The sequence below is a fragment of the Corvus brachyrhynchos genome, unplaced genomic scaffold (genome assembly GCF_000691975.1).
Source record: "Corvus brachyrhynchos isolate BGI_N302 unplaced genomic scaffold, ASM69197v1 scaffold258, whole genome shotgun sequence".
Lineage (NCBI taxonomy): Eukaryota > Metazoa > Chordata > Aves > Passeriformes > Corvidae > Corvus > Corvus brachyrhynchos.
This window is the reverse complement of record NW_008240122.1, coordinates 1,603,887-1,616,829: the sequence shown is the minus strand read 5'-3', so window position 1 is coordinate 1,616,829 and position 12,943 is coordinate 1,603,887. Positions and strand designations below refer to the sequence as shown.

Genomic DNA, 12,943 nt, shown 5'->3' with positions numbered 1-12,943 from the left:
CCAAGCTGTTGATGACCTACACCTTTAAGAGAGCCACTGGGAACAAGATCCATTGGGGGTAAAAAGCACCATCTACAGTGCTCGCTGGTACTAGTGAGGAGACATCTACCCAGATGTGCATCTAAGGTATTTCAGTCTTAAAAACTGTTTAAGGTAAGAGTACTGGTACTCAAATGACAGCAAAAACATGCTAGGTCTAACCATACAGCACTATAACTTTCAAAATAAGATGTTCTGTTATTTTTCATAGTTCATTAGTTTGATTTTTAATTTTAGCCAGGAAAACAATAATTCTTCCCTTGCTTTTGGAGTAAGAAGAGATATACATGGGATGCTTGTATTCAGTACTCATGTGACACAAGGATGACCCTAATAATGAGGGTTCATTTCTCATAGTCAATGTACAGCATTGAACAGACACGTTACTCTGTGTGGGACTCCTCAGAGCCACAGACATCAAACCCATTCCTAGCAGATCAAACAAACAAGGCAGCAATTCAAACTGCCAGACGTGGGCCAGGAACTCCAACAGGGTTATACAAGACATAGTGATGGTACTTAACAAGCCTCCCAAGCCACGTATCACTCCTCTCCTCACATGTCCTTTAGCAGGCATGTGAGGGTAACAGTATTTGAAAAGCATCACCCTTCATCATTCGCTGCGTAGGAGAAATTTGAACGGGCTACATTTGAAAAAAATATATCTTACTACTGAACCGTCTATTCTGGGTCCCCTCAACAAATCCAGAGCATCCATTACTACTCCTCTGAGTCAACTCCTCCCAGCTTTGACTAAACCTAAGTAAGGAATTAATTTTAGACATAAGCAGCATTTCAGAAAAACAAATTTTACAAACTCCAGCACATGGAAATTTAAACCACAGGGTGGAAAATCCTATGTTTTATCCAATAAAGCCACATAACCCACAGGTAATTTTAAACCCCTGGCTGTTAAGGCACCCACTGCATTTTCTGTATTTTCCCCAGAGTGGTAAGAGTCTTTTATTAGAGAAAAGCAACAGAAATTACTGGGACTGGTATAAAGACCTGGCTTACAAGTTCAGGAGATAACTGTCCCCAAAGAACCTGTTCTCATCAGGACCATGATCTGCTCATGTGTGAAGGAAAGTATATATCTGTACAACTTCGAATTTTTGTTCTAAAGACCACTGAAAAAATTGACTCTGGATGAGGCTTGTATTTCCAGAGAGACATACCTGACAAATTTATTTTTCCTACCACGTTATGAGAAAGAAAACTCACTGCACTTTTCTGCAGATCACCTGTCTTAGGAGTAGCTTATAAAAGGTGCAAAGATCAAGAACTGTGTTCCATATCTGTAATTTGTAATTTTCAACAACAACAACAAAAAAGTAGAATTAAGATTCCGTACTTTTGCTCACAGTATGTCCTCTGAATGACAGCACAGGCACAAATTATCCCAGTTTTGTAAAGTATGTGAGTCATGGAAAGAACACAAGAATGGGAATTAAAGCACGCAACATCAACACAGAGGATTCAAAGAGCTCCCCCCAACACAAATGATATTTAAGCATCAAGTTCTAATTTGCCCCTAGAACCTAGAGTTAATGGCATGGAAGTGGAGTGAGAAGTTCTCCCCAAGCTCTCCCTTCCTGCAAGACTTCGGCCTTTAACTCTCTCAATTACCCTTTGGCTTCCTTTGCTAGTTTTTCTTTCTTTTCCCTAATCAAACAAAAGGATTGTTCTGACATGTAAGATGATTTACCACTTCATGCCTAATAATTAGTAGCTCTATTTGTATATGCTAAACAGATTTGTGCACATAGGCTTTCATATAATTTTTTCCTGACATGAAAAAGCAAAGGAAAGAGAAAGATTAAAAGATGACACAAAAACATCGTGACAAAAAAAACCAAATAATAACCACAAATTACAGAAAATAAAAATATTTTTGTAATAAGCTTGTGTATCTGCTGCTGTAAACACTCAGTTTTAATGCAGATAATCTAGAAATACATCATCATGAGATTCACAGGGCACAGCTCCGCCCATGCTGTATTTGACCAGCATGAGTGTTCTGCTTGCCTAAGTTTCCAGTAACTGCGTAACTCATTGGGCACAAAGATTTTATATTTCATACTTGCTGATACCAGCTTTGATAGGCAGACTGCAAAAACAGAACAAACACTTACAGACACTTGTCATATTTGACACTGGTATCCATATGATTACTTGAGGAAGCAGATAATTATGCAGGCACTGTCTCATATCCTTCCCCAACTGCATACTTCCTATCAGCTCCACCTCCACTGAGATGCATCTCAAGAGTAAGACCATTCACGGGTTTTTCCCCACTCACTGGTTAAAAAGCCTTGTGGTTTTTAAGCACTTTTCTCCACCTAACATTGCTTGGCTCTTGATGCTCCTGATATTGTTCCTGATGCTGCTCTTCAACGCTTGGCCTTCAACCAGCAACACAAGCCCTTTCCCTTCCAAAATATTCTGATACAAATTAGCAACCTCTACACTCCACAGACAGAATTCACAGTGGCTAAGGGCTAAGTGACCCTCACCTGGCTCAGCAGCAATCCCAGCCATCCCAAGCTCTTACCAATACCTGGTGCCGCTCCATTTTCATGTCACAGTAAGGAGAGGGGCAGGGAGCACCTTTTCTAACACAGAGGCTTGGAAATTCACACAGCAACCAGAGACAGCTGCAATAAACTGCTCTGCTGTAAGTCACACATGCATTAACACTTTAGCACACATAGATTAGTATTCCTTTGCTGGAAATATTTCATGTTGTGCTAGAAGCGTTACAACCTGTCCATGCTAAAATGCTAATTTAAAAGTAACAAATCAAGCAAGCATGAAATGATGTAGGTTAATCCCCCTGTTCTCCCTAATGCCCAAATTGATCTAGCTAAAATTTTTTAAGGAAACAACTTTTCCTATGCTGAAGAGGCACTGCATCCCTGAGGTTTTCCTCTTCACCGAGGGCTCAGCCACCACTCACCTCCCTGCACCAAAAGCAGAGGGCACCCAAGCCACACTATGGAGAAACTCAACAGGCTTTAGCTCTCCAGGACGAAGGCAAAGCCAGGCACTGCCTGGGGCTCCACGGTGGCCACAGGAGGACACCCAGAGTAGGAAAGCACCTCTCCCGCACTCCCAAAGCCTCACGGAGAAGGAGCCTGCATGCTGTGCCTAACCCAAAACACCAGACATCAGTGCGGAAAAGAGCTCAGCTCTCACAGGTACCACCAGAAAAAATCGGGCTTTTGACATGTACAGGGCAGCCCTTCCTATGCACTTTGACAATCAAGCCTTCCTAGTTTCAAATTAGGCAACTACTTAATTAGAAAATTAGGTAATTAGCAGATGCTTTTGACCTTAATCTCTTTTTAACTTCACTCCTCATCTGTTAAATGAAATGAAATTCATCATCCCACACTGCATAAAGGTTAATTAACACTTGTGGGCTTCCAATGAACTACCCTAAGCGCTGCAGCAAGGTCAGTGTTTAAATGCATGCATTTTCTTGAGAAGCAAGATTAAGAGCCTTCCCATAAAAATAACAGAAAGATACACAAAGAAAATAAAGGTAACTCAAAATACCAACCAACTGCTTTATAGGAAGAATCACCTTTTCAGAGTTCTAACTTGGAGGAGACTACCACCAAGTAATTAAGAGCTGCATCTTAACATTTATATGATCCAGAAAATTCAATACAGTCTTGAAGGACAACCCCAATTCTGACTTTTAAGTTCAGTCTGACTTTCCACCTAAAAAACTCTTTTTTAACCTTCAGTCTTTAATGCACAAATCTACAAAAAGACAGCAGCATTAATTGTCACTGATCTGCTCAACACAACGAATGATGATAACCACAGTCAGGCTCAGACAAAAGTACTGCTATCCAAAACATCCCAAAGTCCAGTGAATGCACAGAGTTCATGGAGAAACATGGGACTACGTGAAACAGTGGTTTTCCTGGAGTATTCTGCAAACTCATTTGCACAGACAGGTACCAGCAGTTATGTGGGAGGCAAGGAAGTTGGTGTGGAGGCTTGTAAATGGAAAGGGGAGGAGAGGAAGGAGGGGAGAAGGGGGGGGCGGTGGGGGAAAGAGCACTCACAGTCATCTCAGATTCTCCACCTCTCTCTGCATTCTCCCCTCCCTTCACCCAGGACCACTTATTTTTTAACTGCTCTTGCCAGAGTGATGGCGCTAACTCACGTTCAAAGTAGTGTCCATAAATTTAGAGAATTTTTTTTTTCAGAATTTAAGCCCCAATTCATATAGGTTAGCTCTGATTATCCAAGCTCTATTTCCAAAACATATTTCCAAAATACATACTTTCCTAGTAACACGTGAATAAAATCCATGTTTGCAAAACGTTCAATCTTTATATTACAACACAGGGAAAATCCAACATTCCCCATCACGAGCAGTGCATCTTCTCTGCTGCAAAGCATTTCAATTCAGTAATACCAACATACTTTCAACTTATGGAAAGCTTCCAATACCTTAAATATTTATTGCTTATTTGGGCAACTAACTTAACTGGGTTTTTGTTTGTGGTGTGCTTTTAACAAGTACATTTTTGCCCCAGAGGAAGGAAGTTTCTACTCTTAAGATTGCTATATTCTCATCAATTCTAGAGCATCACTTCAGCAGCAAAACAGAAAAGCACTGAAATCATTAAGTGAGATAACATCAGGCAAAGCAAAATACCCTCTTCTTTTATGGATACATTTTATTTTATACCATGCAATGTTTACTCACAAAATTCTACTCACCTCAAATCCTGGCACACAAATGAATAATCTCTAGTTTCTGTTATCTAACAATCAAGTTAGACATTATCTCTGTAAATAAATGTTGGAACATTTCTGAAATTTTTTGTACTGGCTGCTTCATTGTGCTGCACATTTCTTCCCCCCAGGACTCAAAAATATCTAATTAGTAACATCAAAAATACCACTGAACAAACCAAGTTTCTTTGATCTCATTCTGTGCTATTCTAAGCCGATCTATCGTAAATGCCACTACGCCAAACTCCAACAAGAAAAACATAATCCTGGCCTATAGTATTAATTTCCTTTCCCAAAGAAACACAGACCTCCTTCTCCCGGAACACCCATCTACCCTGCAGGGAAAGCCTTCCCTTTCAGCTCAGCTGGAAAAAGCAGGATCTGAGCATTTTTGTGCTCAGCAGAAACATACTTACACCAGAGCAGGGGGAGGCACCAGCACTGGCGTACACAGCGTGTATTTCACGGCTCTTATCACACCAAGTCACAGGACACAGTGATTTCAGATAAAGGGAAACATGTTTTGAAATAGACTTACCAACTCACTGCCTTATCTTAGTTTTCTCGTATTTCAGGTATAGGAATTCCTTCCACTTACTCACAGCCCTATGTGGCCGCTGCTTTATTACCTCTCCATACCGAGCTCATTCAGTAAATGCCAACTTTCAACTTCCTCTCTGACAAGCTAAAGTGACCTTGAAGAGTTATTGTCCTTCTTCACATCTTCTTATCCAAAACCTAAGGATAACAATACACTCTCTCCCTCGTAAAAAATAACCTCTAACAGACAAGCCTTCATTCCAGTGTTAGTTTTTCTCTCATGACCATCCACCCACAGCTCTGCCGCAGTGGGGCTGGAGCAGCCAGTTGTACTTGCAAGCCCATCATGCTCCATCCGTCCCACTGGGCAGCATCTCTTGCGGAAGGCAGCCCTTATCCCAGCTCTGCCCTACAAATGTTACCCTTGCTGCTGCAGGGGACACCATCTCGCAGTCCTTCAATCTGCCCTCTGTCTCATAAGCAAGAACAGACATAAGGTTTGGTATTTTTAAAAGTCCGCTGCTTCTCGGGAATGCGAGACTTAAAGCTCTCTAATCACAAGCTCGCTCCAACTCAACACTTAGAACAGCAGCAGTTAAATTCCTGCTTTTGTTTACTTCCACCAAGATGCTTCCACAGCTTCTCCAACTGCTTGCAGTTTTGGTACTACAAGAACACCTCTACAACAGCTCATGTTTACTCCGGGTGGAACCAAATCCACAGCAGTTTTGGGTGGTTGGGGTATTTTTGCACATCGAAAAAAAACTAACCTCTCTCCATACCAATCATACTATAGACACAGCTAAGCTATCTGCTTGATTTCAAGGATAAAGCACATGGCTCCCACACAGCCAACCTGGAAGGTGGTATCTGCAACTACTCATCACACATTAGTCACAATCTCCAATTTGGTTACTACACAGGAGGAACTGTTGAGAAATAAATGGAATATGCGCACATTGTGTGTCATAGAAAACATGGGCCAGAGAGCAATAAGAAGTACCTCTGTTGCTGAAAGTCAACAGCCACTCTCAAGAACAGAGACTGAGTATAAATACAATTAAACTGACTAGTTCTTTAGTTAAGCTCTTTTCGTTTTGTTATGTTAGCAGTTAAACAGCCTCGGTGAAGTAATAGCTGTAAACAAGGTGTGGGTGGAAAGCACCACTCACACCTTTCCTGCTGCTGTGGCTGCTGCTGCCTGACAGGAGAGACTGACTGTTCTGCAACACACTGCTTCTCAAGAGCTGTAGAAATATTTAATATTAACGTTTGTTATAATATTTTAAACAATTCAGACTGCAGATCGATCATCAAGTGTTGTCGCACTCTCCTTAGCAAGGACACTATCAACAAGTTTCCACAAATGCTCTAAAAACAAATGTAATTGTGAAATGAAATGGATTTAATTCATGAAAAAGAAGAACTCTTGAACAGCATGGCAGACATCTGTATGTGTGACTGCACACATATTTCATAAAGCTGCAGTTAGGCTGCTTCCACAGAAATGAATACATAAAAATGGAACCAGTTTCAACCATAATTCCAGTTGCTAGTCCTGGCACTATGACACCTGAAATGGAAAACTCCCCAGAAAAGGGAGGAATTAGGTCTCACCTTTATTTAGGCCAAACAACAAAGCAGGTTTCAGAATTGAAGCAAAGGAAAGCAAACACAAACACTCGGAAACAGTGTTACATGATGCTACAACTTCCCAGAGAAAAATCAATCGCTGAACAGAACACTTTGGTTGACACAGGCAGGCTAAGATCCTCTAGTATTTCACCTTGACTGTATTTTATGTAGAAGTCCTACACAAAATTGAACTATCACAATCACTGTTGATAAATCACGTGAACGTGTGCATGGAATTTGCTTACATGGGGAAAATGCCTTTTCGTAGGGATACTTTTTCCTTTTTTCTCAAAGGATCCCATAGGAAAACACACTTCTGTGTGGAATGTTTGCCAAATTTCATCCACTCAAAAGCGATATGCCCATCAAAGTTGCTTAAATATAATCACATTTTGTATGATAACCTGATTACTTCTCTGATCTTTCTATAGATGGGGTCTCTGAAGCATAAAAAATATTCAGCTTTCTTTTCCCACTATTTCCTACAAAGCAACAGTTTTTAGGTAAAAACATAGCAAGGGAGACGTGACTGATAACGGATATGTCCAGTATTACAGATACTACGAGTGCTACAAATACTTGATAGGAAAACGAGACTTGAATATGGTTGGGACTAAGTAACAGCAGTGTCACAAACTACAAATAAGTTGCATTTTTTCCAATTTACTTCCTTCTTCCTCAAAATTAAGGCATTAATGAATCAAGAACTGATAACAATCAAAGCCTCCTCAGAAAGAGAAATTTTTATTTGCTTAAGTACACAATTTCAAAAAAAACCATTTTGCTGCAAAAGTACACGAGCACCAATGCAACCAGAAAGCCTCTGAATTGCCATTCAACCCACCACTGCTGCATCAGGTGTCAGTCCCCTGCAGACCTCAAAGCTCTTCTCTGGCTATCACTGGGTAACACTTTCAGCTTCTCATAACAGATCAGGAACAGCAATGCAAGGTTAGGCCTGCCAGAACCCACAGAAATAAAGTTTACAGATTTTTTTTCCTAATACACTCCCATTCCAAAAGTGAAAAGTATACTGGAAAAAGCTACATATTGTAGGTCTTTAGTGTTTGCAATTCAGTTTTATTCTCTTTTTTAAATCCTGGAGATTTCTATTTGTTTGATAACTGTGGGGGGAACAATCTAAAGCCAAAAAGATAATAGTTACTCTGAAAGCAGCTATTATCTTAAACCACTGGATTATCTAGTTTATACCACTAATGCTTATGTTTTAGAACTGATTAATTCCACATACACTTACTAAGCATTGGCTATGCTAATTCAGCTATTTATACATATAAAAGAACCATCCAGGAGTATACTATTTCCACACAATACTGCCAGCCAAAATAACAGGATCCTTCATGCATGAAAAATATTCCTCCCACCACAACACAACACATCAACAGGAAAAAAATTATTTTGCAACTTTTCAGCATCTTCTAACCTTTCCAATAATCTTATTTGAAGACTTTTATTTTTATCAAAATGTATTTTTTGGGCTGCAACCTAGGGTATGGTCATATAAACCAGCAGGGAGCAAGCCCGAGAGAGTTAACAGCATCACAGCTTCCATGCAGTAACTACTCAAGCACACTGCTCTTACTCAAGACTGAATGCCAGCTTGTTTAACCTACTAATCCACATTTACTAACCCACTGTGTCAACATGCTCCAAGTTTCCGCCTTCACTTAGCCCTCTGCAACTCCTGTGCAAGCCCACGCTCTAACTAGGTGTGACCATTCTTGCAGCCTGCAAGTTGCATGGGATAAAGTTCTCATGCCAGAGCGCTCCATGGCACGCAACCTGTACACCTGGGAGAGCTGGGGAAAACCTTCCAGAAAAGTGGAGAGGACAAGGGACCCTGCCACAGCAGGGCCAGGAGCACAGCTCTGCCCTTACCAGCTCCTGCTAACCCCCTGCCCAACAGCCCTCAGGGCCACTCTGCCACCAGCCACACAATGTAACCCCAGTACAGGCACTGCACACCATCAGTGCAAGCCACTCAGGGTGACACTTGCAGCTCTGATTTTTTCGCCTCTATCATCTAAGAAAAGCAACCTCAAAAACTACCTTAATGTTCAAGACATTGTGCCATTTATTTACCAAATAAGTAAAATCATCCAAAAACCTGAAGGGTCAACTCAAACCAGGTTCTTGTGGAAGTGAACGCTCCCTTTGATGCATTTCGTAGGTATCAGAAATTAGACTGTGGGTATTACCATTGTTTTAAATACTTCTGAAGAGCTTCACAGGCAAATAAGGGCAAACCCCAACAAATTCATGCATTTTTAGAACATACAAAGAACAGAAAAGGTGCTAGAAGAGAAGAGCAATGCAAGAAGACGTGTCATCTAAATCCTGTTTTTATGATGCATAAGGGCATCTTCTCATCACACAATAAAGAACTGTGACTAATGTCAGTCATGTCTGGTTATTCCTTCTTCCCTGCTCACAGGGCAGCATCTGCATGTCCAGCACTTTTTCTGTATTTCTTTGCAAGTTCTGCCCTCAAGCTGCTCTGACCCTCTGCAGAAAGAGCAGGTTGAAGAAGCCTTTTAGCTGTGCAAGCTGCAAGAGGGAAGTTTCCAATGCTACCTCTTTCCTGCTGAATTTACTTCTCTCTGTGAAGCAGGGGTGTGATGTCGGGTTCATAAAGATACTTTCTTAATCAGGGCATTACTCAAAATTTGAGAGCAAAGACTCGGTGCTGAGAAAGTGTGCGCAGTCTGAACCTTTCTGTCTGACCTTTAATGACAAGTTTGCTGCGTCAACTCCACCTCTGACATTTCACCAATTTTGATACTTCAGCAACTTCAAGTGTGGCTTGCAGTTGCTTCAACTTGCAATTACTTTCTGCAGCTGCTAAAAAACACTAACCATTACCCTGCACAAGTCACTATTACCTCCTCAACCCCCTTCTGATGACTAATACATGTTCCTAGAACTGTTAGGAGCCAGTCAGAGACCTGAACTGGCAAAACAGAAAAAACGTTACCCAAAAATGATACCACAGCTTTAAAAGGTAACTATGAAGTTAAAGAAAGGAGACTTCCACTGAGTCAAGGTAGGAACCTTCTAAATAGTGTGAGATGAAAATCCCTGCTGACCTTCACAGTATTTGCAATTTTATGTGGTATACACATAGCACTGAATGCACTAGAAAGAAAAAGGCTCTTGTAACACCCAAATACTTACAGCACAGTCCCTTTTGTCAGATACCAGCTCAAATTAAGTACTTTTGCACCAGCACCTGTGCAGGGAAGCAAGGCAGCAGTCTGTGCCAGCCACTGTCACTGCCTGCCAGCGAGGCAGGTGGCAAAGCCACTGCCAGTCGAGGTGACCTCCAAGCACAGTGACAGCCCCTTGCCAGAGGCACCAAGCCCAAGGCAGTCTCAGTGTCACCCCCAGAGAAACTATGCAGAGCCACGGCCACAACCCCACCTTTACCATCAATGTCCCAGCAACTGGCAAACCCCCACTGTGAAAAAACCCTATGCAAATTCTCTACTAGTCCTAACACTAAAGACAAGTGCATACAAATCAAGAGTCTGAAAGCAATCAAGCCTAAAAATACCGGGTTTTGGTATTTTTGTTTGGTTTTCTCCCCTTTTATAAATACCAATTTCAATGCCAAGTGTCACTGGAGGCAAATATTTAGTCTAGAAGCATGCCAACTGAAGATTTGTTTGCAGGTAAATATTTCCCTTGGTCAAACTCAAAATTCTATCCTGATCTGTATTGTTTGAGATAAATTCTAGCCCATATCCAATATGATAGCTATGCTCTTCCTAAGGGACATGCCCTTACCTTAGCTTTAATTATAAAATGCTAATTAGAAAAAGTAGAAAAAAAATAATTGTTTCCTACTGACAGCAGACAAGCTTTTTTAAAAATTTGATTAAGCTGCCTATCAGCACTTGTACCCCATAAGTTAAAAGGAAATGCTAGTTCTTTACTGCTGAATTAGGAACTAATTTTTAGCTTTGGCAAGAAATGGGCAATTAGAGCTATGTACAATGAAACCTGTGCACAAGACAAATCACAATTAAAGGTAGAAAATTTCCTATAGAAAAGTATATCACTATAGGATATTTATTTTTTTAAAAAATTAAGCTATACCCAAAACCCTCACCTGAAATACTTTAGTACAAAGCCTTAAGCTCTTTTAAATAAAGCAAGAATGAGCATGTATGACCCAACAAAAAGAAGAAGAAAAAAAAAACTTTCTACAATTAAATCTCAGGCTTTTCCATACTTGTTACCAGTGCAAAGTTGCTAAAAGCCCTCAAGGCTGAAGTTAGAAATTTCACAGGAACAAAGCACTTGTTGATTCTCCATCATACCAGTTTCTTATCACTCTAACTTTACACACAAGTGAACACACAGTCATTGGAAAACTTGATATAAAGGCATATTAGGTTTAACTGTACAAGTAGGAATCAAGTTTTAAATCAACAAAACACACCTGCTAAGAATAAAACACACACATTCTGCTAAGAATATCCAAAGCCACATTTTCTTTTAATTACAAATGCTAACTCTTATCCAGCAAAATGTTCAGTCTTTTATCAAGATTTTAGTCAAAATAATTTCCTAAGATGCTGAAAAAAATTAAAATAGAACATATGCACCGAGAAAAGAATGCATTTCTTGCATCTTATTTTGTTGGACTTCTATACAAAGGTAAGTCCATTAAGTCACACTCACTTTAGAACTTCAAGATATGCCTCAAACTGAAGTTTGAGACACTGCTACATTTTTTACAAACAATCACAGAAACTCTTGTAAAAAGTCATTAAAGTCAGTGGAAATGTTGGTCACATACACCTCTTCATACTGGTAACAAAGCTCCAAGCTATAGCCATAAAAAATGCTGCTCTTTCGAATTTTGTTCTGATGACAAACAGCTAAACATTAGCTTTTCTTTTCCTACAGTAAAAATCCTTGCAAGCCTGCAAAAAAATCATACACAGCACTTACAGTGTTAACACTTTCAATTTACCCTCCCCTCTTTCTTGAGGGTTGCAACATCTTGAATTCTAAACCAAATGCTTAGAATTCTGAAGCAGATAAAGTACAGTGCACATCGCTCACTTTAACAAAGTACACTATAGCAAGGTCATTCCTTTCTTCCACTAAATGCCTTAGAAATCTAAGCGTTAAGCACTTGGCTCTTTTTTTCTTTAGCAACCTTTCCTGTGGACCATCGTATTTTCGGCCACAATTGGAAGGTTTGACATGCGAGATGCTGCATTTGTATCCGAACTGCACGGCATGAATCAGCTAACAAAGAACGGGTGCTCGGTGACGTCTGTTTCATTCGCAGTAAAACACTTCCACACCGTGTACAAGGGGAACACGCTTTATCTCTGATAAGATTTCTTGGTTAGCGGTATTTGGCTGGTCGGTCTTTTTAAGACCATATACTTTAGATAGCCACAGTCAGAATGCTGCAATTTATTACCTGATTTGCACTCTAAGAGAGACTGTTTTGACAGCAGCTGTTTAAAGAAAGGAAATATTCATTGAAATGTTTCATTTTTACTACGAAACTGGTAAAAATAAAGGGAGAAGGGGAAAAAACCCTTAGTTCTGAAGGGCAAATACAGGTTCCCCAGACAGAGAAAGCTGCAGCAGGCGCAGTTCTGACCTCCCCACGCTGAACGAGCCTTTACTGCCGCCTGCCTGAGGCCCCACGAGTCCCACCGGGGCTTCCTCCGATTTTTCCTTTGGAGAGCGTCAAACCGAGAGGTCCAAAGGAAAGGCTGGACACGCAAGAGCCGCCCCTCCACGCGGGCTGCGAAAGGTCCCTTGCACGCAACTCTTCGCTGTCCCAGCCCAGGGCCGCCGGGACCCACGCTGCTCCGCGCCTTCTGTCCAGCGAGCATTGACTTCATCATTATCGCCGCTATCCACACACGTGCCGATATTATTTAGTTATCTCTTTTTTGTTAATTTTGTCCCGGTA

General features: G+C 40.8%; 1 protein-coding gene across 5 annotated transcripts in view; it reads right to left on the bottom strand.

The window, feature by feature from the left end:
* EML4 (echinoderm microtubule associated protein like 4) overlaps positions 1-12,943 on the bottom strand; it is a 114,010-nt gene that overhangs the window by 74,166 nt on the left and 26,901 nt on the right. For 4 of the 5 annotated variants that reach the window (XM_017744813.1, XM_017744814.1, XM_017744815.1 and 1 more), the window contains exon 1: positions 12,626-12,890. The exons of the other annotated variant lie outside the window; for it this stretch is intronic. In XM_017744813.1, the coding sequence (XP_017600302.1) occupies positions 12,626-12,875 (250 nt within the window). In that variant the 5' untranslated portion in view covers positions 12,876-12,890. Of the gene's footprint in view, positions 1-12,625; positions 12,891-12,943 lie in introns of those variants that run through there. 5 annotated transcript variants of the gene reach the window in all.